The following is a 26,009-nucleotide window of genomic DNA, read 5'->3' as shown; positions in this document are numbered from 1 at the left end:
CTATTTTCAGAGCTGCATAATATACATCCAAACAGCCAAAGGCCTAATATTATTAAACAGAAAAAACACGTGACTATTTATCCATTCCTCATGAGAGGGAAACTTCTAAAGAATATATATAATGGAGTTAACCACAAGTGAAAAGAAAAAAGAAAAAAAAAAAAAAGAGGTCTTTCAGTATAACTAACTCAGCTTCCATTTGCTGACAGGTACTGAATTTCTGGTATCACCGTGAACAGCAGAAGACTCATTAACTGTGAAGCCAATTTCTCGCTAGGTGTTTACGTAAAATGTTGTACCCTTTTAATCTCAAGAGGATATTGATCTGGGAAAGGTAAAAAGCCAAACTATGAGAAAAAACCTATCATAGTTACTCAGCAAGACTATAAATTGCAGACAAATTAATATTCTGTCAGCATTAACTGACAGAAAATTCTTCCAACAGCACATCTTCCTCTCGACTTTTGGCTACCAAGAACATAGTGAAGTTTATACCTCATTAGCACTTGCTACCAGTTTCTTCAAGCCCCAGCCATCTGCTGCCCAACGATCTGCTACTTCTTTTTCTGAACATATAATGAAGTTATCGAAGTAGATATCAGATGTCATGGACCAGAGTTCTAAACCAACAGCACTGACAGTGGTCATCTCAAACGGGTGAAGATCTTCAAAATAGTCTGGGTTAGGTATTTTCCGAGGGCTCCAGATTCCCTTTTAAGGAAAAAAAATGTAATCACATTACCTATACCTCACTACAAAACAAACTGTGAAACAAATTTTAAAATAATTAGAACTTCCCAACTATTTAAAAAGATAAGCAGTAGAGCTTAACCCACATAAAAACAGAATTGGAAATAGCCTACAGGATTTTGGCAGATGGGTCTCAATTTTCTGGCTTAGGGCGGACCTCTTAAAACTTTTTTTTTTTGTCCATATAGGGTCACAGTAATAACTGTACAAAGTATCTCCATTCTTCCTGGTACTGGTGACTCCAAGCACAATCTTTGTATACTTCCTAGAGCAAGTCTAGGAAACAAATTTCCTAATACTGCAGGAAAGTAAGACATAGGTATCACTTCTTCCTCTAGTCTCTCCTTGAGTAATATATATTATTTTGGCTTTTGTTCATCAATATAGCATATACATTTTTCTAAGGGCACTGGTCAGTATTTTGTGGCCAGTGATGGAATCTTCTGAGGTAAGCATCTGTTCTCTGGTGGCCTAAGACTGCAGGGGAACTACATCCTGTGATCCACACAGTCCCTTCCAGGATATATATATCAACTGATAGCTACTGTAACCAGAAATGTTAGGGAAAGTTTTAGGGAAGGAAAATTCAGCCTGATGATATCTGTGCAAATTAGAGCCAAATTTTGTTTACAAATGTGCTTAGGATCTTAAGCTCAAAGAAACCAGATTCAAGTACTTCCCAGCTATAATTAATACAAAGTAACTCTAATATCCAACTGATTACCTCTTATATCTAGAGGGGAGGAGGGGAATTTAAGTATTGAAAATTTATGCTTCCACTAAAATTAGACTAGTAAATCGATCTGCTTACTGAAAGGTTTCATTTTTTTTCATTAAAAAAATTTGTTCATTTAGAAGACCCACACTTAAAACCCCAATAAAAAAGAGAAATATTTCATTAAATGACAATGTAATTCAGAATACAATTCTACAAAGCATATTAAATAAGTGGTACCAGTGCAAAACATTGCAAAAGCAACTTTTAACAGAGAAATTGTTTCAATACAGGAAGCATTTCTATTTTCCAGTATACTTAAAGAAAAAAAGAAGCAAATTAAATACAAAAAAGCTCAAAATGTTTAGTGAGGGTATTCAGACTCATTCTAAAACATGAATATACTGTAAAAAAGCCTGGATAAATATACTACTTTGACTTGCCTGCTCTGTTGAAGTCTGTACCTTTTAACAATGACCTACAATATTGCTATTACCTGATAGTTAGGATTATCTATCATAGGTGCTTTCCACTTTCCTTTATAGTTTGGATTATTCTTCATGGGACGCACCCAGTGTCCACAACCAGGTGCAGTCTCACACTTTGGATTAGGGATCTGAGGGGCTTCCCACTCCCCATCCATTTCTTCATCCCTTCAGGAAAAAAAAAAATAAATTACAAACAACTGATTTGAGATCGAACTGGTCTCAACACTAGCAGTCAGTCTGAACTCAGGGTCCATACACATTTTGCTATAACGACCTTAGAATTTTGACCAGCTCACAGAACTTTACCTAACAGTATAAACACATTTTTTTTTCTTTAAGGAGTGCTACACCCTTTTTTTTTTTTTTTTAATGTCACATGTTCATAACTACCACAGCATGACTGAATGCAATTATATCCTGCATCTGCAGACAGCTTGAAACACTTCTCCATAAGATGCTTAGAGATCCCTCTGAGACTATTATATGATGATTTCAAGTTACCAACTTAAATTGTTTCATGGTTTAACATCATAGCAAATTCTTTCCAAGGGGTCCTTCATATTCTGTTTTTGTCTATATATCTTCAGAAAACAAAAGGCAATGGACATGCTTGAGTTTTTCTGAAAGCAGCCACCCAAACCAACAAGTATTTGGCCATACCTTACACATTCCAACTACCTCATGGCAACGAGATTTGGATTGACTTCTGATCCACAACTCAAGTTGCCACAGAGAACAGGCAGGCTTATCTACAAGATACGTTAACAATCTGCACTTACTGATCAAGTTCTTACCAGTCCTTTGGTTTTTTTGCATTAGGGTCTGGAATATACTGTGGTTCATCATCAAGCCATCCCTCAGGCTTAACAGCATCAGAATCTTCTATTTTGGAAGGCTCATCCTCATCCCTTCAATTACAGACTTATGTTAGAAAATACAGCAGCCTGACATCAAACCAATGTTATGTTCAGAAGACTGTAACTGGCATGAAAGGGATGATTTTCAAAGGCACAACAGAATTAGACACACTGATCAAGACAATTAAGACATCCAATTATCTGTTTATAAATATTTGAATTATATTTACATTGTTTCAAAGTACTACTAAGCCGAAAAATTGCTGTCATTAACTGGCAGGTGTCAGTCAGGTCTTCCCATTAAAGTTTTTCCCTCCTATTCCTGAGTTGCTGTATGAACAGTACTTCACACAGAAGAAAACAGAAATCACTCAATTTAAATTAAGACTGTATGGTGAAAAAACCCCAACCCTCTTCCTAATCTTTCAGCTATAGTAATCTTAGTTATTAATTGCAATCATGGAGGGTACAAATCAGCAATAAGCACAATTATTTCTTTCCTTAGAAGATGACCAGATCCTTGTACTCACCTCAATTGTGTTTTCAAACTTTAGTGCTTTTAGTAGTGAAACATATCCTAATTGTCATTAGCAAAAAACCAAAATAAAACCAGTCAAATCTTTCTAATTAATAACCTGCATGTAAAAGGTATCATAGAGACAAAAAGGTTCTCCTTACCAGTCATCTGGTTTGACAGCATTTGGATCAGGTATTTTTGGTCTCTCATCCCAATCATCAGGCTTCTTATCACTAGGATCCTGTATTTCTTTGGGAGGGTTTACTGGAGGAACCATATCCTCAAGAAGACTTCCTTTACTGACGACCGATTGGTCAATTAACATTTCAAATGTATCGTCTGGTTTTAGCACTAAATTGAAAAAATTTGTATTAAAGAAATAAGGGAAGCATTCATTTTACAAATATCTTTAACCAAAACCTATATAATAAGCACAGACTTAGACAAATAATGGCAAACAGGATCCTCACTAGCAGAGCAGGAGACAGACTCCCCACCCAGCTACTGGATATGGACACAAAACATTAAAGTTGTGACTGTGGGGATGTATGACCAGCATCAGGCCCCGAAAAATGAAACCTCTAGCAAATTCAATTGCTGAAACACATCCAAGCACATTCCAAGAGATTTTTCAAAAACCCACCACTTGGCCAAAATTTCGCTTTTTTCATTTAAAAACACAGACAATGAAAGACAAACCTCTGCCCCAAAAGGCATCTCTGCTACTAAATTACAATTTCACTCTTGAAAGCATGGAAACACAAGAACTGCATCAGTAACACAGCTGAAGGATCATCAAAGCAATATTTTCTCTCAGATTCAAATCCGACAGCCATTTCTCTCAAATGCCAGACTGCAAATACAGAAAATTCCCTTCAAACGTTTAAGTATTTTAGCTAGTGTGTGTAACTGAGAAGCCAGGGTCACAGAACTGAGCAGTGTCAGACTCAGTAACAGACATTGTATCCAGATCCATTTCTATAACCAGCAAGCACATTTATAAGTGCTTAACAAGTATATTCGAATGTCCATTCAACACAACAAAGACTATTAATTCAAAGTAAATACTATTCCACTTTTATGACAGTTTTATAAAGATGGGTGATGAAAACCAGAGTAACAGTCTTATAACAGTTTGATAATATCTAATGAAGCTCTTGCAGCCTAAGAGTTTTCAACAGTATTAAAATATCCATAAATGCAAAAAATTAACCCCCCATATCATTTTAGATACAATACAAAGAATTTATTTTTAAACTTCTGTTATCAGTCACATAATGCATTAGAATCACACAGCTCTATGGAGTCTATTTGAACAATTTTAACAGAATAAATGCAATCTGAGTTTAAGTATTTTTAATCATAATTTCTAATGAACAGCCCAAATACAGGAACACATGCATTCCCTTACCACAAGAACAGTGTTTTGTTTCACTTACTCCTATTATCTAAAAGTGAACGTTTGCTATGGCTCACTACAGTAATCTATTTTAAAAAACAGTAAGTTTTGCCATGGCATAGCAGTTGAACATGCCTTCCATTATTATTCAATGGAAGTTCAAAAGTACAGTCAATTTTGCTGGATTTACAGTATGCCACAGATCAGCCCATTCTTCTCCGATTGTTTATTCTTCCTCAGAAATTAGAAAAAGGGCGGGGGGAAGCAGTAAGAAGTTCAGCTTTCATCTCTGCTATACTGTTCATTGGTACAGAAAGAGATGTCACATGAATTAAAACCAGCCCACATTCATTCATCTTCAGAGAATGTGGTAACATATCTGTTCACGCATGCTGCTGCAGATGCAGGTGTCAGTGAGAACTCTTAACATGTGGAGGAGAGCTGTGTGCAGCAGGCTGAAGGTTTAACTGAATTCCTGTGAACTCTGACGCCTTCCTAGAATATTGGACAGTTGTGTGTCTTTTAATATCCTAATAAAAATACTTTTATCATGAGTACAGAAAGTATTCATCAATTCTTCATGCTAAAGGCTGGCCGGGGCTGATACGTTTTTTCCTGCAATTCCATATTAAACAGCAGCATTTCAAAGCCACTTTTATGTCTTGCAGCTAAGCCCAGTCATTAAATCATTTAAGCCCAAATCATTAAGCAACCACCCCTCAGAATTAACAGACTATTACAAACAAAAAATCAGACTCAAATACAAAGCTTCAGTGGACAGAAACACTTTTTTAATCTCTCCTTTCCAATTTAAACTCGTAAGAATGAAACAATACCAAGAGTATATAGATGCGTCTTCTTGTCCAAATAGAATTTTTTTAGGTCTACGTCAGGACGTTTTGCATGTTTTTCATCATATTCTCCAGTTTTAGGATTCTTATGTCTGAAGATAAAGTGTAGTTTGTAATCTTCTCCACATTTATCTGGTCCAAACATAATAGTATAAGGTGTTTTGTCAAAAAAGTATTCCTGTAGAAGCAAGAAAGCTGAGCATGTGTTATACTGTACAGTTTATGAAGTCATTTTGGATACTTCTTTTCCTTGATGCTGTGGCATACACCATAGTTACCTTTTTCTGAAAGGTAACTGAAAACTAGTAGGGTAAATCATGAAAGGAATTGAACACTCCTCTTGAGTTGCTGCGTGCTCTCTATTCTCAGGGAATGGCCTAACCATACAGATCACTTAAGCCTCTTCCAAGGGAAGATGAATATATTTATTTAGACCCTACCCTTATGTTAAGTGGAAATGCCTATAACAAATCAAAACACCCAAATATCAACAACCTTCTACAAATATTACACTAAGATGGAAGGGAACTAGTTACTGTTCTTCATATCAATTTTATTTTTCAATAAAGATAAAAACCAAGATATTATTATCCAGTATTTTATCAGTCATCTTGCTCCACATTAAACAATAACAAACCACCCTGAAAATATCAGACATAGTTATTCTCCTTCACAGTATGCTGCAGTAAGCTGTTTAGATATGTCAGTATTTTTCAACTATTTATATGATTTTTTTGTATTTGGAATACACAGTAACATGCTGCCTTATATTCTTAAGCAATTGCTTGAAGGAAGAAGACCACTTGATTCCTGGAAGTATTCTTCTTGAAAGATATATTCTGACATAAATGTATTGTTTGAAATGAGTCTGTATTTTTTAAATTTTTTTGAATGCAAAGTAAAACATTTTCACTTTATGCACTACAGAAGTGCATGTATTTTAAGTTTGATCCCTTTTACAACATTCAATAGTCTTAGGAAAATGTCACTGCTAAGAATTAACAATAATTAACTGACTATTCTAATATCAATAAGCATATATACAGCATTGAGACATGTCCAATTTTAAAGTTAAAAAACCCAAAAAAGAAAGAGAGAACATTGACTCTTAAGTTACCTCATCACACATCCAGTGAAACTCCAAACACAGTACAGGATTAATTGTGAGCCAAGACACAAACAGGCAAATTTTGCATTTGCTCTCTTCTGGTTTACCTTCTAGTAAGATGACAGATATTGGAGAATTACAGTTTCATATGTAATTGAGCTGAATATCTTGGTCTCACACCTTCTTTTAAAATGTAAAACTTCTCAGTTTTACTATCATTTACACATCTTTCCATTATGAAATATGTCATGCCTCTACTTGCTTTCCTGCAGTCAGCATTTTTAATACTTACCTATTAGTACTCAAGTTACTTGAGCATAAAACACACACTGGCATATAAATTTTAGGAAAAAGGAAGAGCACTAGACAGTTGCACTAAAGCTTTTACTAATACATCTTGCAAATGTAAGCAACTTCTTATGCGTGTTGCCATCTCCTAGACTCCTGCAGAGGTACATATTACCCCTTATATCTCATGAAGAGTCCCACTGTCAAGTGGCTCTTCCTGACCGCTGGTTTGCAGGTCAGGTCAAGCAATGTCTTGAGCCTGTCCTGAGCAATCTCCTCTTCATTTTGCACATGCACAGGGCATCACACTTCACTGCTGTTCTCCCCAGTACTTGAAAGTCAAGGTTACAGCCTCATGGGTCAAGGCAGCAGCAGTAGGCACAGACATCTCAGGGATAAAAACACAGATGAGAAGTTACCCAGAGAGGAAATGAATTCTGCCCACACTCCTGTTAGAAGTTTTTTCCAGACTATTTTCCCTATTGTTTTTCCCGTCAACTTGCCTTTCTAGCTTACCAAATCTTAGTGAGCAAATTGCATAGCCTGATGCATCTCAAACCCAACAACTTCCATAGCCTATCTATACAGGTTGTAACTCTGATTGCCTCGCAAACTTCTGTCACTATACTACTGAATATTGGCTCAACACCACCAATTAGCCACAAACCTGCAGCACTTAGGGTAGTCAGCTTTTAAGTGGCCACAGCAACCTGCTTCAGGATTGGAAGTACTGTTATCACTTCATGTTTGTACTGCTGAGTCAACACAAGTTTCTCCTAGCTCATGATGTAACATGTTGAACCCACACTGGTCATTTCAAGTCTGTCCAAATGCGTAATCCTATCCTTTAACTGCTGCTATGTACCAAAAGCACCAGGTCCCATCAAAGCAGCTGCAGCAACCATTGTATGTATCAGCCATCCCTACTCTGTCAACACAACATTTGCATTGCACAAGCTCCCAGGCCACAATTCACTGCTAGTTCTGAAGAAAAAAAAAAAAAAAAGAAAAAAAGAAAGAAAAAAGAAAAAAAGTTGCTAAAATATCCTCCATCACAGGCTAGACAGCTTATACCTACATCGCAGTGTAGTGGCAGAAATATTAAAAGTGGAAACAACCAGTTCGCATGTGCCAGAACTGAGACTTGGCTAGAACAGGCAGCATTTTAAGCAAGAAATACCTGACTGTGTTGGCATAGTAATAAAGAGTTTTTCAGACAAGTTTGGAAATGGCAGGCAAGTCCACATCAATATATTGAGAAACAATCTACAAAATGGTCCAACATACTGAGGCACTTACTAATTTTTCACACCTGGTCATTCAGACCTTTTCCTGGGAACAGAGATTCTCCATCACTTTCAGTTTCTAAATCCAAGTCATGGCTCTAAGATGCCATGTTGTGTGCCATGCAGTAAAAAAATTGTTTCACAAGTTGCAAGCTGAGATTCTATGGCTTCTATTATTGCAGAAAGTCAGACTAAACAGACACAAAAGTCCTTTGTCCTGGACATAAGTGCAGAACTAAGAGGAGTATGCTACTCACAGCAAAGTCTTCATTCTAGCCTTCTGAAATTCACATTTTGAGATTTCTTGTTGAATAGAGATCTTAATAGCTTAAGTTTTACACTACCTATAAGTTTCATTAAAATAAATGGAAACTATAACAAGAATAACGTTATCAAATATTCCACCAGTAAAAAAATGCACAACTCCAAAGGTTTTGTGTATATATAATAAATGATATGTATATTATCATCTTGCCCAGTCTTCTGCTTAAACATTTGGGAAGCTTTTAAGAATTTAGGATGCATTAGGAATTAACTTATTGACATTTCAGAAGAACAATTATGCATTCCTCAAATGAACAACTAATAGCAAATGTTAAGTAACACTACATACCAGATTCAAGTCATCACTACTGGAGAGAAGTTTAATATATGCACCACCACAGTCAATGCCTTCTTGAAAATTCACTTCATATCTGCGCAAAGAGCAAGTTTAAAAAAAAAAAAAAATTCCAGTATCAGACGAATAAAAATTAACTTTGCAGTTCTAATTACGAATACATTAAGACTGTGCATTAGACACTACTGTCAAAACATTTCTACATGACCAAAAGGTTTTAATTGCCACACAAGCTAATACAGCAGCTATGTCAGTCAAAAACCACCACGGTAGCAATTGCTACCGTTGGTATCACCAGTAAGGAAAGCTTCAAGGTGGTATCAACCAACATGCAAACATCAAAGTGAAGTAGAAATGGGCAGGTGTTCTAGAAAATTTGTGCCATCTTTGAAACTGCCAATATGAGGCACTGAATCTAGCCAGAGGAGTCATCTGGCTATGTCTGTAAAGTACAACAAAGCAAATCTAAGTATCAGAAAAAAGTAGTCATATTGCTGTGGTGCTCATCATCATTAATATTGCTATAACATGTTCGAGATTCAAGTTGCTTTTATGGAGCTACACAGAAGTATTCTGTAAGTGGAAAAACACTGTACTGAAACTACATATGAGTTAGACCTTTATAGAACAAGACTGAAAATTAATTAGCTTTTTCAGCAATCTTGTAAAATATTAGATTTCTGTCCAAAAATATTTCAAAAGAGTTTAAATATCACTTCTTAACACTTGTGCTACAATCTTATTGATTATTAAATCATTCACACTTACGGTTCTGATAGCTCTGGATACGATAAGGCAATGCTACACGGAAGTCAGTATTTTTCTACAGGGATTCACATTACTTTGACTTAAAGATTTTAACAATAATAAATATTAAGTAAAAAATCTGAGGGATTACTTACTGAACAATCAAAGGTTTATTATCAAAAATAAATGCTTTTGTTAGCATAGCTGATATCGCATGATGCTTTGCCACCGATTTTAACACTAATCCTCTGTCTCCAGGCACTGTGTTTTCTTTCAGCTCTTCTACTTCCCATCTTCCTAAAACACACACACACAGTCTTTGAAAAAAAGTGTAGACTGAAGTAAAGAAATCATAGCATTGTTGAAAGCAGAGTTAACTTTAGATAAAGACTAGTTGCCAAAGTAGGGAAGAAATCTCGACACCTAACGTCAAAGAAGTTAAACAATAATCATCCAATTCATTACTGGTAATTCTACTTGTGGATACAAAACATTACTTAAGTCTAGCTTACACTTCCCCAAACTGCTCTACAGCACTCAAATACAAAAAAATCAGTCACGACACTCAAATTTGCTCTCACATCTTTCTATCAAATCAGTGACACGAGTGTTTTAACCAGCACTTTTCAAGAATTACAAACCGCTAGAATTCTAGCTCCACAGTTAAGATGATAAAATAAGAACCGTGTCATGCCAAAGATCCATCTAACCCAATGTTCTGGCTCAGACAGCAAGGAAGAAAGAAAGCTTAGGGAAAAAGAGCGCAAGCAGTTGTAACAAGAAGTGACAAGCTTTTTCTGTTTTCTTTCCCCAAGTAGCTGTTTCTACAGCAGTAAAAATCCTAGTTTCGTAACTGTTATAGCCAAAAGAAAGGAAATTATCAAAATCTCAGTTTTGTGTGTAAAACAGAATTTTCCAACTAAAAAAAAAAGCCAGTCATGGAGTCCAAAGTAGGAAATAACCACATCCTTACCATAATCTACCATAAACCAGTGAAATTGAATAGAAAAACGTACACATTTAAACATAAAATATTTTTACATCACAAAATTTAATTAATTTTTTTGCACAAACTTAGAGCATGTGTGAATATCCACTGGATTTCTGTTTAATTGCAATATTGTATGAAAAAATCAATACATTTTAGATACGTAATTTTATTCAAGCCTAATGCTTGCATTGCTAGTATAGAGACTGTTTCAAAGCTCTGGTTCATATTTAATGAGTTTTTTTGGTAAAAATCTATTTCAGCCTTAAGAAATTGGCAGATAATTAAAGAGATGCCTACACTTTGGGTATGCATAGCTCTACACATAAGCCCACTCTCCCATTTCACCAAAAAGGTATTAGTTCTAGTCAATTAAGATAATGTTAGCTTTCAGTATTTTAAAGATGATACATGTAAAGTGTACATTATTCCTCGCTTTTCTCAAATTTACAGAAATCTACAAGAAAACTTTAGTATTGTAGATCTGTATCTTTAGACTGTGGTATCCCATGATGCCTAGAGGAACATAAAATAGTTCTCCAGATTTTAGATTTATTCCTACCATCGTCACATAAAAAACATCAGTCACAAGGCACTGTATAAGCCAGATACTTGCATGGTTCTTCCCCTCCTGCTTATATAGAATTAGAATCTTCCAGGTCAAATCTAATCACATGAGAGATGAAGGTTCCCCCCCACAAAGTCTTTCCAAGAATTATCAGATTTGACCTTAAAGACAAACAAACAAGCCTACAGCTTTAAAAAGAAAAGATTATACAAATATAAATTCTCCACATTTGGGAAAAATACAGTTGATTACACACGTGGGCAATATCTAAAGAACAAGATTTCTAAAAGGGCAGTTATATTTTCTCAGAGATCAGCAGCACAAGAATCACTGATTTTTTTTTTCCAGAAATGAACATAGCACAAAAGAAAGACTACTTTTACAATTCACTGTTATCTTGAAAAAAGTCTGTGTCAACATGAACAAAAAGAAGAAAATGTAGTGAGTTCTTCAGCATGTGTTTTAGAGAAGATTCGTAAACCATGAAATCCGAACAAAACAGCTATTTACTTTTATTCAACTGAAGTGTGATTTGTGAAAGGTCATTAAGGAAGGGCAGATACGCACGTCAACAACAAATCCCTAGTTTCTTCTAGTCTGCTAAACAGGAGGGAGGAAAATTCCCTTCTCTTCAGTAGTGTTCATTCCTGGAAACCAAGACCAAGCAATAATGCCAGGCAAAACAAGACCCCCCCCAAAAAATTAAATTGGAAAATAGTTAAAAAAGGTCTTTTCACCGGGCTTTGTTAATGTTGAATTGTCTGGGTGACTTTAAGCAAATATAACTGTTTTGACATGAGACAATTTCTATCTAATACGAGGCCAAGTAATCAGAGTCAGTTCTTAGAAGCATCTCATCTGTATGGATATCTCATCTGCGATGTCTTTATTTTTACCAGTTATTTCTGGTAACTGCTAAACCTAAAAACATCTGTTCTGTACTGTTTTGCACACCGAAGCCCTACAAGTTACGTTTGCTTACCACTTTCCATTAACGTTAACTGATTTCATTTGACATAAGAGCAGTAGCAAGTACTTTTCTTTTGCAGCAGAAACTTTTTCTGTTCTCCCCACTTTCTCTTGAATGAAATAAATTCAGGTTGCAAAATTATTGCCACAGATCTGTCAAACAGTTTAAAATTACATTCAAGCAGGCAATTCTAGCCTAGGAATTTATAAGTCAAGTGCAAACCCCAATGATAAAAACCATCAAAACAACTTTTTCACTATTATTTCCCAAATTTTTTTTAGACTACTGTAAGAATAAACTGTACAAGAACCACTGGAGAACCCTACATTCAAGCACAGACAATCTGAAAAAGTATTTTAAAGAAAAACATCATTCAGTTTAACTTTTTTGTTTCAGAGACTAGACTGGGAGACCAACCCATGAATCAGTAGGACAGATGCAGCAACATGGAACGTGCCACTTTTAGAAACAAGTTTAACAACTGAAATCGAAGTGGTGTCTGACATGATTTCAGAGAGGGTAGTTCTCAAGAAGCACTATTCATAAACAATCAATACTGAATATTCAGATGCCAGGGGGTATTCTAGTATCATTCATTGCAATAGATTGTTGGGAAGACAAAAAAAATTTATCTTAATGCTAAGTAACCCAACTAGCAACATTTCACATCTGGGTTTCAGGATTACAGTCATTATACAAACTAACATTTTTGACCCATGTCATCTAGGTTTTCAAAGGTAAGTTCAGTGTAAAGGGTACTTATTTCTCAAAGAGCAACAGAACATCAGAAACTGTATAGTGGAAGTAAACATTAAAACTGCTTACCATCATATTTAGCAATGTTATCATCCGTGTCTTCTTTCTTGGTTTTAGACAACACCCACCTAAACCAAAAAGTGTACTAGTCATTGAACTATCTATGCAAAGCTGTATTACTTAACAAGCACAGAAAAAACAGCTTTCACTTCTAGGCTGTGAACCTGTGATAATAATTTCAACACCATCATGGAACTTTGTGTAGTTCAAAGAACATGAAAAGAAAAATTAAATAGGTTAGTCTAATAAAGCATTTCAAAATACTTCCTCAGAATGTAGATGAATATACAATTATAACTCTAAAGTAATTCAAATATTCTGAATAAACTTGTTTTGTATACAAACTGAGTTTGGCAGAATGTTAGAATATTATTACGCATCTAACATCAAAGATAAATGGAAAAGAGCAAGGTTCAAGTGTAAAACCTTTGATATGGTAAGGAAAGGAAAAAAATCACCCAAAGAAACCTTAACACTATCTGACAGTAACGGTATACATGCATAGCAGAGGATGAAGGGAAGAAGTGCAAGTGTCCAAACAACAAATGCAATTATGCATATGAACAGATTCCAAATGTATTGCACATAGGGGATCCCAACAGGGCAAACAAGCTCCTGGTCTCCTTGACACTATGAACAAGGCAAACTCAGCTTATCAAACTGAGGTTACCAAAAAGATATGCACATACCCTATACACAAAGTGTTCATTTGGAGTATGGGGGGGGGAAAAGGGAAGAAAAAAGGGCAGTCCACCCTCATCTGGTCATACAGTGGTTCTATCCTGAGCCATGCACAGAATATCTTAAGCCAACAGTGTCGCTGAACTCTTCATTGTATCAATTACAATACTACATTCTCATGATTAATTCTGTAAAGAACTATTTTCATTCATTCTGAATGATCCTCTGCACAGAGTATTTCAGGAATGAATACTTTATCTTTTCTACTTGAATTTCAGCCAGATTTGTTCACTGTTAACAGAGATGCTGGAAAAGCTTCACAGTATAAGTGGCAAACTAGATCCTTGCTCTACCAGGAGAAAAACCAATGAGGAAATAAAACACCTCTACAAGTCATGCAGAAGATTTTCAAGGCCCATTCTCAAAAAAGCTACTCTATTCTGGTGATTTACCTAGTCAATTTATATGTATGCTTTTCCCCAATTTTAGGGAAGAAAGGCAAGATGCTGCTTGCTTTCTCATACATCTTAGTTCCATACTTGTTATTCTTATGTAAATTATGTACAGCTAGACCAAAAAAACCCAAGCACTGTAGCTAAAGCTTTGAATATTAGATTTAGTAGGAAGATAAACTGATCCTTGAACAGATCTCCCGGAGCTAGAAATTGGGATGAATGGTATCATTCAAGTATCCCAGTTAAGTTTTTGCATTTGTTAATCAAGGTTTTCAGTTGTTTGGCTTTGGGTTTTTTTAACAACCATTATCACCTTTTATTTAATCATTTTTCCTGTCATCATTAGTACTGCTTTTGTATTGCACTTCTTAACATTTACAAGTGAAATATGATTAAGACAGGCAATACACTGAAGACAGGAGCTTGTTAACTTATTTTCCTTCTACATGTAACATTGGTCTAAACATGTAACAAAAATAAGAAAATATGAAAGAACATAACATGAGTAATGACAGACTAATGTTCAGTGGCCTGAAGTTCCCTGTAACTCTACAGAAGAGAACAGTTTAGAAACAATTGGAAAAAGGGAGTAAGATTCAATCTTACAAAAGTTGCTGGTGCCTGCTACCATGTTATTTTGTTTACAGTTTAAATCGTGCATCCTCAACAGACGCACATGTCTTATGATGGTATAACCTCACTCCTACAGTAGTTGGATCTCAGTCTTCTCACAAGAAGTAAAAAATAGGCAGTGTTAAGTTCTACCATAATGAATGTATCATATGGCATCTCCTTTCACCTCTCTGTCTGGCTCTTCACAGGAGTTAGTTTTTGTTCCATCAACTTTTAGTAACATATGAAAACACCTTTTTTCATGATTCTTCACAAATCAAGAGATAGCTCTTCTGTTCAACAGCATCAAAGTGTACAGGAAAAAAAAAATACCAGTAACAAGACCTGATTTGTCATGAAAAACCAGAGACTTTCACATTTCAAAAGCTCTTCTTATAGCAAGAAAGTACTCTAACAACTCATCACACCAGCTCTTACTAAAGAGATTTCTACTGCATTCACAGATTCTACCTGGATGTGTTTCCTCAAGCCTTCAAAAGATTGATTAACAAATAAGAAGGCGGTGATAGCTTAAAGAAAAAAACTAAAACATGAGAAGTGTGGTATGTTTGCTATTCAAGGACTGTTTAGATTATGTGTACTCAAGGTAAAGCTTATCCAGTTAAACATTCTGCTTACAATAGACGATGCTTAAGGAGTGTTTGTATAATAGTCAAGGCACCAGATAACCGATATTTCAGAGTCACAGACTTGCTAATTAAGGACATACATCCTCCTTCGGCATTGAGAAAGGAGGGGTTGGCAAAGAGAAACAAAGACCCTGGTGTCCTCAGATCACGCATGACCATAAAAGGACAAAAGGAGTAGGGCTATTCTTCCCCAAATGACCACCGAAGACCACAGACCCCCGCGCAGGCGCAGAACACTCTAGGATGATTGCTCAAGAGAACAACACCTCATGCTTGCTCAACATAATGAATGTGCAATAGTTGGGCAGAACATATGTATTAGATAGGTGTGGTGCTTTAACTGTAGCGTGTAAGTATGGACTGAAAAACCTCAGTAGGTGTGCTCAATTTGTGGAAATCTTCCACCTTGCACCCTACACAGAATAAAGCAAGGTCTCCTCTCTAAACACGCTTTGTGTGTTTCGGGAGTTACTTTCTGATCAGGTAACAGGTGCACACTTATTTAACTTGAGCCAGTAACAAGTATGCTAACCTGGCTTGATTCAACAAAGAAAAGTCAGTGATCATACAGACCACATTTACATGGTACTCATTTGTTTTTCCTTGATATTCTACACCGTTTGCATCTGAGTTAGAAAGAGGACTGAAAGCCAAGTTGTTTTCCAACTAAAAGGAGTAAGTCTATTCCAGAAATAGCAATATATTGTATTCACCTTCTTGACAGTGCATTGCTGGCAACTGACTATAGCTCACAATACACAGCTTTTCACTGAGCAACACAAGTCACCCAGTAGCAGTTACACCTTACATTGCCATACTCTTGGAAGAAAACTTGTAAGATACAGACAAGACAAAAATTTCTGGCTTAAGAATTGTTGAGATAAACCTGAAGGTTTTTCTAAAATTTCAGTGCAGTAAGGTCAAGCTACCTAGGAACACTTCAGTAGCCTCTTAAATACCTAATTCTTATTAAATATGGGAAGCAATACGATAAATTAATTTTAAAAATCTGCTAAAAAAAGTCTTCCCCAATAGAGGTTTTATCTATAATGCTGAAGGTGCTGCCTTCTTACACATGCCTGAGTGCACATGAAGAGGAAGAAAGAGTTTGCTACTGCAGTGTAATGGCTATGCACTTCACCTTGCAGCTAGTTAAACTCAACTGGCTAAATCTTTAAATTATATTATTTTTCTTAATGTCCACAAACCCAGAGTTTATTAAAAGCTTCCTTAAAACACAAAAAATAGCAACATACCTGAAACGTTAACTGTCCGGCTTAACATTATGATGTATTTGGAGCAAGCATTACCAGCCTTCCCAATTCTAACCCCTGCAAAAATTAATTTTTATAAAGATACTAGCAGAAAAATGAATACAAAATAAGTCCTGTGACTATAAAGTTAAACTGCTGAAAGTAAAAGTTTGTAATTTTAAGGCATAAACTTACCCAGCCAATACTCCATCAAAGGTTTCTGTAAAATAAACTTCCCCAGTTGGCTTTGGAGTCTGGTACACAACCTAAAAGACATGTACAGATACATGCTCTAACATAAATTACAATTTTTCATTTTAAATACTCTATCATACCTCCAGAAGTAGTCCACCCAGACAGACCACCAGATTTTGTTCATTAGAAACATCTAGCAGCGTAAAACATCTTTCCCTGTCGTCATCCCCAACCCCCCCCGCCCCGCCCCTCTCATTTCTACAGTTTGGGCACATTCCTCTAACAGTGAGCAATTTCACATCTGTGAATTTTAAAAATTGCTTCCTGTGTTCAAAGCTCATAACTAAAGTACTGTTACACATCTTATGTGTAACAAAACCACAGAAAATTTACTGAACTTGCACCAATTCTCTGCTTCCTCCCTATTTCTTTCTATACATGTTTTCCATTCTTCTGTTTTCCTACCTACTTGACACATTACAGTTGGGCTACACAGTAAAAAGAAAAAGTTGAAAAAATAATTTATTAATATTGTCCACATCTATTATGAAGTACAGCATAACAAATGCAGAAGGATTTTCTGCAAATAAAGACAGTGTCAAAAGGCAGCTGTGACTGATGAAATCAAGAAACTGGTCCGAAGTCAAAATCTCAGTAAGACCAAGATGATTTCTGCTCTAGAAATGACACGTTAGGACTTACAACAAAAGGTTCTGTATCTAGACTGAAGCACAGACTAGCAAAACCTTCTTCATGACTTTCCACCACAGGCAGGAGATCTGATTTTAGGCAGGAGATCTGATTTTACACTTTGGCACATTATTAAGCTTGTCCTACATGTGACATACAGCAACTGAGAAACTCAACTGAGAAACTCAGACTGGTGGGTTTGACACCCACTTAGCTGTCAACTGCGTGTTAACTCACTCTTTTTAAAATGCATTTGTCCACCAATTTCTCTAGTAGTTATAACTACGTGTCTTACAATCAAACAAGCTTTAACTAATGACTTCTGTAATCTTACCTCTAAGGAAGATTTATCTCTGTCAACATCAGCTTCTTGAGACTGCTTGTCAAAATCCTCCACTTCAACATCTGCATCCAGAGTTTCTTCGTTTTCAATTTCTGCAGTCACTGAGCTGATTATCAGGGCACCCAAGCACAGCCAGTCCCACTGGAAATGCATCCTGGTTATCTGAAGAACTGAAAGTTTTAAATCTTAAATATTGTTGCAAGGAAATTAACAATACTATTTCAATTCTACCCCAGATCACAAGAGGAAAAAACACATTGAAATAATAAGAAATAAAGATCACAAAGTATTGTCACTATAGTATTTTAGTAAAGCGCTATATCTTAATTTGAAAAATTTCTTACCACACAGCCCTGACTCAGATTCTTTTTCCCTTCCTGTTGTCCCTATAGAAGTGCTTGTAGCCTGTTCCCTTACCTTGTCAGGCCACAAATCCAGCAAGAATTTGACTGCAGTATATATGTGTTTTTAAGAACTAAGACTGCTTTTATTTTTCTCATTCCTTAACAATCTGAACAAGTTATCAAATTGAATCAGTCTCTACAGGGTAGCAAAAAGTAACATCCCTTTCATTAGGGAAAATAAAATTGATAGATTTAGGACATATTACTATCCACTGCCAGAATTACTCATTTGTAGTTGGCTCTTCTTCCACTGCCTACGTTTAGATGAGTGCAGAGTTTATACCAACTCCAGCTGTAAGTCAAAAGAAAGTATAAGATTGTTTTGGAAAACATCTTCTGCTTCCAAATGATCCAATAAGCACAAAAGTTTAAGCTAAAATGCAAATATCTTTCTAATTTCAGGGAAACCTGAAAATCTTTAATCTGTGTAAGTATGAATGTCAATAGCAGATAACTACCCCAGCCTCTAAATCTAGTCTGCTGCAAAATAGAAAAGATTGTTGCCCAGTATTTTTTACTTCACATCTGTAACACATACAAATCCAGTTCTATATTAGAGTATCCAGTGGTTTGGAGCAGTGTACTATCAAGCACATGCCTGTGCAAGTTTCCTCAATGGTCTTGCCAAAAATTCTTCTTTCTGAATTTGTTTTTATCTGAATTTGGAAATAGAAGGAAGACAGATTCTAGATACCACTGCACAGGTATTCGTCCTTTGGTTCTTACTAATTTCTTTCCACAGTAAGTTTAAAAAGAAAGACAAATACTGATATTTAGTTTGCTATTGTAAGACATTTTCAAACCTTACATTACTTTTAGCCACTACTAGTCATACTAAATATTTTACTACTGAAGTGCTTTCTGCGCTTGAGAAAGCAGTCACTCTCTTAGTTATATCACCACTCTTTAGAGATTAAATTGGTTATAAATATCCCAGCAATTTAAGATACCACCTTATACTGGAAGTGTGAGTCTCTTCCTTCCTTCCTGGCTTTATCAGATTTGGTAAGCGATTCAAACATTAGAATTGCACCAATAATTATTTACCGTTCAATTTATAACATCTGCAACTTCTATCAAGCAACACAGAGAGAGATCAAACAGTATCAGGGCTAAAAAAAAAAAAAATCCACATCGCAGTACGACTGTACTACAAATGTCCAAAAAGAAAACTAATTATTTTTTCCTCATTCCTTTTAAGATCTATTAATTTAATATTGACTGCACTGACCATATTTAGAGCCCAAACCCAGATGTATCATAAAGAAGTGTTTCACACACTAGTACTATGTTAATATTAGGAAATCATCAAAAGCCTCCCTTCTTGGGACAAACATCTATTTTCCACAAAACTACATTAATTATGTTACCATTCTTTTTTCTTCCCCACAATTATCCACAATCCATGCCATTCTTTGAGGGGTTTTTCACTCTGTTGTGTATTTTGCTTGAGGATAGCAAGTCTGTGGTTCCCTCTTTTCTCAGTTATTAACACAGTGACTCATCTCAAAAGTTATTGCAAATTTTACTAGGTTTTTTTTTTTAATTTTAGTTAAAAACTACAGATATTGTTAATTCATAGACCTCCTTGGCCAATTCTAGAACTTAAAATAATCTTGTCCTGAAGATTTAAAAGTCATTCAGTTTACCATATGTGAACATTCAGTCTTATGGTGTAGTTTTGAACACCTTTGTCATGCAGGTGGTCTCCTCCTAAAGCAGATGAAGAGATACATCTTTCTTTGTCAATACATTTCAGGTGTATTTTGTGTACAATCCAAAATGCCTTTCACTTACATATCTGTAATTTGACTGTAATTAGCTCCATCCACTTTTGTTCCATACACAGACTAGCAAGGGCATCCAAGAAATCAGATTAGTACCCACCTTCCCACACAGTTCCCTTCCAAAACTCCCGATGCTTTCACTTCATTCATGCCAAGTCTTATCACTACTCCCTGATCCTAGCCTACGACATTCCTAGTTTCATTCAGTCTTCAGTTATATCTCTTACTTTTCCCTTCAGGAAGGGAAGGCACATTTTTTTGACCTTTGACTGTTCAACACAGTTTTAAAATAATCCCAGAAACACTGAAATATGTTACCAAGAACAACTACAATTATCACTCAATTGCCAGGCAAAGATGGTTTTAAACAATACCATTACATCTTTTACTTTCGTGAACTCTGCCAGCACTACAGTCTTCAAATGTAAAATAAATCTTTCAACTAAGCCAAAGAGTTTCTGGTCTCAAAATAGAACTTCACACTATACACTTAATTGTTTAAAACCTACTCAACTTTCCTAATTAACACATGAAGACTTATGAAAAACTTCCTTTATTCTTTCCTCAAGGTGACCATAAAAACAAACCAGAAGGATCCCCACTGTTAAAAGTTCCTCAGCAGAACAAAACAAGTTATCCCAGTCTACGGCACTTGCACAAACACCAAACAAGTTTATTAGCAATCCTGGCCTAAACGCCAAAGACCAGTGACTTCCAAACCATCTTTCAGGGAGCTACAGCAAATAGGTAATTGCAAAACCATACATCTTGACAGTAGTTTCAATTAGGAATGTGATATAGGTATAGTATGACCCATGAGAGAAATGGATAGCCGTTCTTCGCTCTGAAAAGCTGTAATCATAGAAGTTGAGTCACAGAAATGTATCCAATAATAATTACACCTCCCGAACGGGACTCCCAATCGTTCCTTTTGGGATGGGCAGCTTATAGTCAGCTTTCTCTAGATAAACATATTGACAATTCTGTCAATATATGTAACTTCAGACCTGTAATTTTAAACTTAATTTTTGCATAGCTTGGTCACTCTTTACCATGGGAACATAGGTAACTACAGCACATCTACATGTCCGAAGAGACATCTGAGCCAGCAGTACTATTGTAAAGCATGCTCTTGGGACCAGCAACAGTGCTGCAACATCAGCATAATATTGCACCTAAAGTAACAAGCCACTGTTTCTGAGACACATACTAGTATTTAGGAAAGACAATGGGCATAAACTGAAAGAATATTCTGACTGGATATTGGAATTTTTTCCCCCCATGAGGGTAGGCAAGGAGTGGTACAGGCTGCCTAGTCTCAGTCCTTGGAGTTTTCCAAGACCGACCAGATAAAGCTCTGAGCAACCTGGACTGGCCTCAAAGCTGCCCCTGCCGTGAGCAGCAGGTTGGAGTAGAGACATCCCAGGGTCCCTTCCCACCTGAATGATATGATTTCTACAGATGGTTGCACAGTACAAGTATGCCAATCTTCGACCTCTGTACCATGGTCTTTTGCATATTCTACACATCCCATTCAATTAATGGCATTGTTATTCCATTTCACGCAGAACTAAACAGAGATCCAGATCTTTTCAATTATTACAAAGTTCAAGGAAAAGCTGGAAGAGGGTAATGCTCTTTTCATGAAACTCTCAGAGCTCTGCATTCTCAAGCAGAAAGGGAGGAAGACTGCCATTACCAGCCTTTCCTAGTCAGAGGTCTACAGCTCCTGCAACCAGTACCAACACATGGTCTTTTCCTAGGGCCAAATACCAATTCCATCCAGGGCAACGGAAAGTGATGTTTTTTCCCCCACCCCTTCTTCCATCCATGACCATGTGCTGCCTTATTCCTCCCTCATGTCGCTGCATCGGCATCAACCTGACCAATAACAGCATCCAGCGTGAAACCGCTGCATGAAAAGGACCCAGGAGTTCTTATGCAACTTTTAATTTTTCCTTTATTTTGTGTGAAAACCGTACTTTTCTTATCTTTTGCTTAAGTGTTACAAACACTGTACTGAAATGAACACTAGATGTGCAATCTAGCGATCACTCAAGCCACAGTGCCGTACGCTTGCAGGTGCCTTTCCGAGCTCTTTTGTTGCTACAGTTAGCTTGAGTAAAACCTCCAAGAAGAGGTTATTTCTCAATTTAGTAAATAAACAAACAAACAAACGAGTCAAGCGGCCGCTCGGTGTTCAGGCAGCGCCCAAAACGGACCCGCTTCCCCGCATTTCACGCGGAGACCATTTTTTTGGAAGACCACGAAGGGAGGACGACGGCCGCAGGAAGGACCCCGGCTGCCCCCCACCCCCGCCGCACAACCTCCCGTAGCCCCGGGCGGGGTCTGCGCTCCTCCTGCCAGCCGGCCGTCCTCATGCGTGGGGCCGGGCCCCGAAACCCACCCCCGCGGTTTCTCCCCCCCCACCCCGGTCCCCCGCCGCTGCGGGGGGCGAACGGAGGACGCCACAGCCCGGGCTCGCGCTTCCCAGCCCTCCCGCCGCGGGCAGCCTAACGGCCAGTAACGGCCAGCGCGTGAGGAACCCCCGGGGGGGGGGGGGGGGGGGGAAGAACCGCTGCCCCGCCGCCGCCACCACACACAGAGCGCCGGCGGAGACCCGCCCTCGCACCTGCTGGGCGCCGGAGAGAGGACGGGCGCTGCAAGGGGCCGAGACGCACTCTCCCGCCGCCGCCCCGCTCGCTCCCCCCCCGCCCTAGTTATCCGCCCGGCAGCGGCAGGCCCAGCACACCCCCGTCCCCGCGGCGGGCGGATTACCGGCGGTAAGATCACCTCCGCGCCCCGCTGACTGAACCCGTCCGCTTTTCCCAGGGCATCACCGGCTGCGCATGCGCGCCGGCTTTCCCCTCCCCCCCTCCTCCTCCCCCCCCTCCTCCTCCCCCCCCGCTGCCAGGGATGCGGTCGCTGAGGAGCAGGTGCTGCCGCTCCGCCCAAGCCAATCAAGGCGCAGCAGGCGCGGCCCTTGCCCAATCCGCGCGGGGACCGCGACCTCAACGAGCCGCCGCGGAGCGCTGGTGGGCGGGGACCGGCGGGCAGGTAGTCGCGCCAATGGAGGGCGCCCTCCGTGCGGCGTAAGCCAATGGCGGCCCGGCCCGCGGATGCCGGCCGCCCCGCACGTGGTGCCCGAGCCAATCGCCCGCCAGCCCCTTCCCAAGCGACGCCATTCGCCGCCCGGGCCCGGCACGGGCCGGGGAAGACTCTCCCGCCCCCCCCCCCCCCCCCCGAATCTGCCTCATCCCCGGCTTTGGCGCCAAACCCTCTGGCCTCCCTCCTCCCTGAGGAAAAGTTGCTGAGAGAGACGGCAAATTCAGTGACGTTGGGTTTGACCTGCAGCGGTGTGTGGCCCAGCGTGGAGTTTTTTAGGCAGGCTTTGCCCTCATGGCCACCGTCAGTGGGACCTTATGTTTACGCATGGTGGTACCGTCGTGCCCCACGCGCCTGTGGTCAGCGATCAGGCTGGAAAAAGGGCTTTTTCTCCATCACTAATTGGAGCAATTTAGCTTGAATTAACAAACCCCTTTATTACAATTGAAGACTCAGTCTAGCGGTCCAATCTACAGCTGTGGGATCGCTAAGTGGAACAGCTATTGCATTAATACCTGACTGATTTTTTGAAAGCCTCACCCAGGCCTGCTGAACACAGCAGGTACGTGTCCAGCGTTACTGGCCTGAGGAGCTTTCTAGCTCAGCTCAAGTTGTGTCTTCAAACTCTGGGCAGCGTACAACTCATGAGCGTTTAAAGTGTAATACATGGCACCAATACCTGAATCATGCAGGAGAGGGCTGAGACAAAAGCGATTCCTTGAGGGATCACGAGGAACATAAGAGTTGTTATAGCTGCCGAGCTGCTGACAAACCAGGTCAGGGTTTGGTATGTTTGCATGTGACGCTGCGTCACTTGACAACTCACATCATCAAAGCCTTCCTCCTAGCCAAAGGCTGTAGGGGTTGCTGTCCTCATTTCAAGCTCAGCATTCGTTCTGGACACCAAGCATCAAACCAATATTAGTGAGACGAACCATATAACTACAGCCACTGCCTTTCATCCTTACCATTGAATCTCTTCAAAGGGTGCATCTGCAACACGTTACTGAAGACTGCTTTTGCAAAGTACACTTGTAGGCAGCCAAGAGCATGTGTCATTGCAGTATCAGCCATCCCCTCAAATGCAGGCAGACCTCACTGCCCAAGAAATTCTTACTAAGGCACATACACAGAGCTTTTCTTTCCATTGCCTATGAAACTGTGGGTCTGTGAAAGAAAAGAAGGAAGGAAATACCAGAAAAGTTGATAGCTGTAAGAAAAAGTGGTACTTTTTTTTCATAGCTCTAAGCCTCTTTCAGCCAGCGCTCGGGGCACAAGAATCTGGTTTATGTTATTTGATTCTTACCATGTTGAGGGAACCCTCTTTTGGACATAACAATTATGGCCTATACACCATTAAGCTAAGCTTCCCCCCTCCTAAAATAATATATAACTTCAGATAATTTTTATAGATCTCTCCATTTGGTTTATGTCTCCCACATATTAGTTTGTTGACTCAGAACTGGGCTTAGAACTCAGAATGGAGTTACGATTAGAATGTGTAATATGAATTGTGAATCCAAATGCTCATATTTATTTTTGTGATATTCTGCCTTTCAAGTATTTGCTCTTTTGATAGTGTCATCAAAATTTAAGATTGCCATAGATTATTTCAATTACAAGCTCCAAAGAGCAATGTAAACTTCACAACTTAAACACAGTACACATTTATGTCATAGAAAAGTGGCACAATTTCTTCTCTTGTTAAGGCTTAGCTAGAGATGTCTAAAGAGTGACATTTCTGTAGGACTATGGTACCATTTCTCAATCATATGATTCTATGATTCTAATGCTGATCAGAAAGATCTATTATGCCTTAATTCAAATCCTTATTTAATGTACTTTTGAGAAATGGTACCATAGTCCTACAGAAACGTCAATATTTAGACATCTCTAGCTAAAAAAAAAATAATTAAGGAACGTTCTTGAGCAATCCATCATGAAATAAAGAAGATGAAAACTATCCTCGCAGCTTGAAATACACATACATCCTTTTAGAAGCAATTGCAGAGTTAAAGATTTCTGCTTACTGCAGAATTAATTGTTAATATTCCTACTGTTCATTGCAAGGCATCTATGAAAGATTTATCTGGAATCTTACATTTATGCAAATAAATAATAGTTTAAAAAAAATAAAACATAACCCAAAACACTCTCAGACAAGACAGTTAGTTTGTGCAACCAGTCATACAGGTAACAAATGTGTGACTTACAAGCAATAGAAAAAGTAATTTTGGGGGAAAATTGGAATCCTTGTGTAGGGAACACTGTCCACCTACTTCCTCAAATATGTGAGAGAGAAGATTTTCAATTCAATAAGTAAATACATCTTCAACTTTGGATTAAATATGTCCTAATTAATTTTAATAGATATTCCTGTTAAGAGTCTAGTGTCTTTTCAGTGTACATTTAGCATCCATTAGCATTTACAGTAGATGTGTGCTTGTCTTAAGCTGTGCAAAAAGTCATAGTGACACTGATGACATTGGGGGCCCACATAATTAATGGAAATAAAAACATTTTAAAGAATCAGTAAAGCCAAGTTCATAACTGCCTTTTGTATTGAAGACAAATGTTAACACTCCCCTTTCAGAAGTCCCTCAAAAGACAAGAATGGAGACACACGTTGCAGAGAAACGAGTAACTGAGCTCCAGTGAAAATCAAAATGGGTTGAATAAACGGTCGTTAATATCGAATTAGCTTGAAAAGTGTGCTTTCTTCCCATGCTGGCATTTAACTTGATTTGGTACATGTACAATGAGCCTGAGGTAGTCAATATTTTCAAGACTATGTTTTAAACCACATGAAAGTACTGAAGTCAAATATCCTGCTGAAGGAGCTTTGTGATCTGATATGAAATCTGAAA

At 38.2% G+C, this 26,009-nt stretch overlaps 1 protein-coding gene across 2 annotated transcripts in view; it reads right to left on the bottom strand.

The window, feature by feature from the left end:
- The window catches only part of CLGN (calmegin), a 31,905-nt gene extending 8,983 nt beyond the window's left edge, over positions 1 to 22,922 (bottom strand). The window contains exons 1-11 of one of the 2 annotated variants that reach the window (XM_030012954.2): positions 22,816 to 22,922; positions 17,838 to 18,016; positions 16,814 to 16,884; positions 12,977 to 13,035; positions 9,781 to 9,922; positions 8,873 to 8,954; positions 5,563 to 5,755; positions 3,489 to 3,678; positions 2,748 to 2,861; positions 1,962 to 2,118; positions 496 to 711 (exon numbers count right to left, since the gene is read on the bottom strand). In XM_030012954.2, the coding sequence (XP_029868814.1) occupies positions 496 to 711; positions 1,962 to 2,118; positions 2,748 to 2,861; positions 3,489 to 3,678; positions 5,563 to 5,755; positions 8,873 to 8,954; positions 9,781 to 9,922; positions 12,977 to 13,035; positions 16,814 to 16,884; positions 17,838 to 17,999 (1,386 nt within the window). In that variant the 5' untranslated portion in view covers positions 18,000 to 18,016; positions 22,816 to 22,922. The remainder of the gene's footprint in view (positions 1 to 495; positions 712 to 1,961; positions 2,119 to 2,747; positions 2,862 to 3,488; positions 3,679 to 5,562; positions 5,756 to 8,872; positions 8,955 to 9,780; positions 9,923 to 12,976; positions 13,036 to 16,813; positions 16,885 to 17,837; positions 18,017 to 22,815) is intronic. The other variant, XM_030013038.2, reaches the window with a different exon arrangement.
- Positions 22,923 to 26,009: the final 3,087 nt, after the last annotated feature.

This window comes from Aquila chrysaetos, chromosome 1, assembly GCF_900496995.4.
Source record: "Aquila chrysaetos chrysaetos chromosome 1, bAquChr1.4, whole genome shotgun sequence".
In the NCBI taxonomy this organism is placed as follows: Eukaryota; Metazoa; Chordata; class Aves; order Accipitriformes; family Accipitridae; genus Aquila; species Aquila chrysaetos.
The sequence above is the reverse complement of the archived record's forward strand: the minus strand, read 5'-3'. Positions and strand labels throughout refer to the sequence as shown.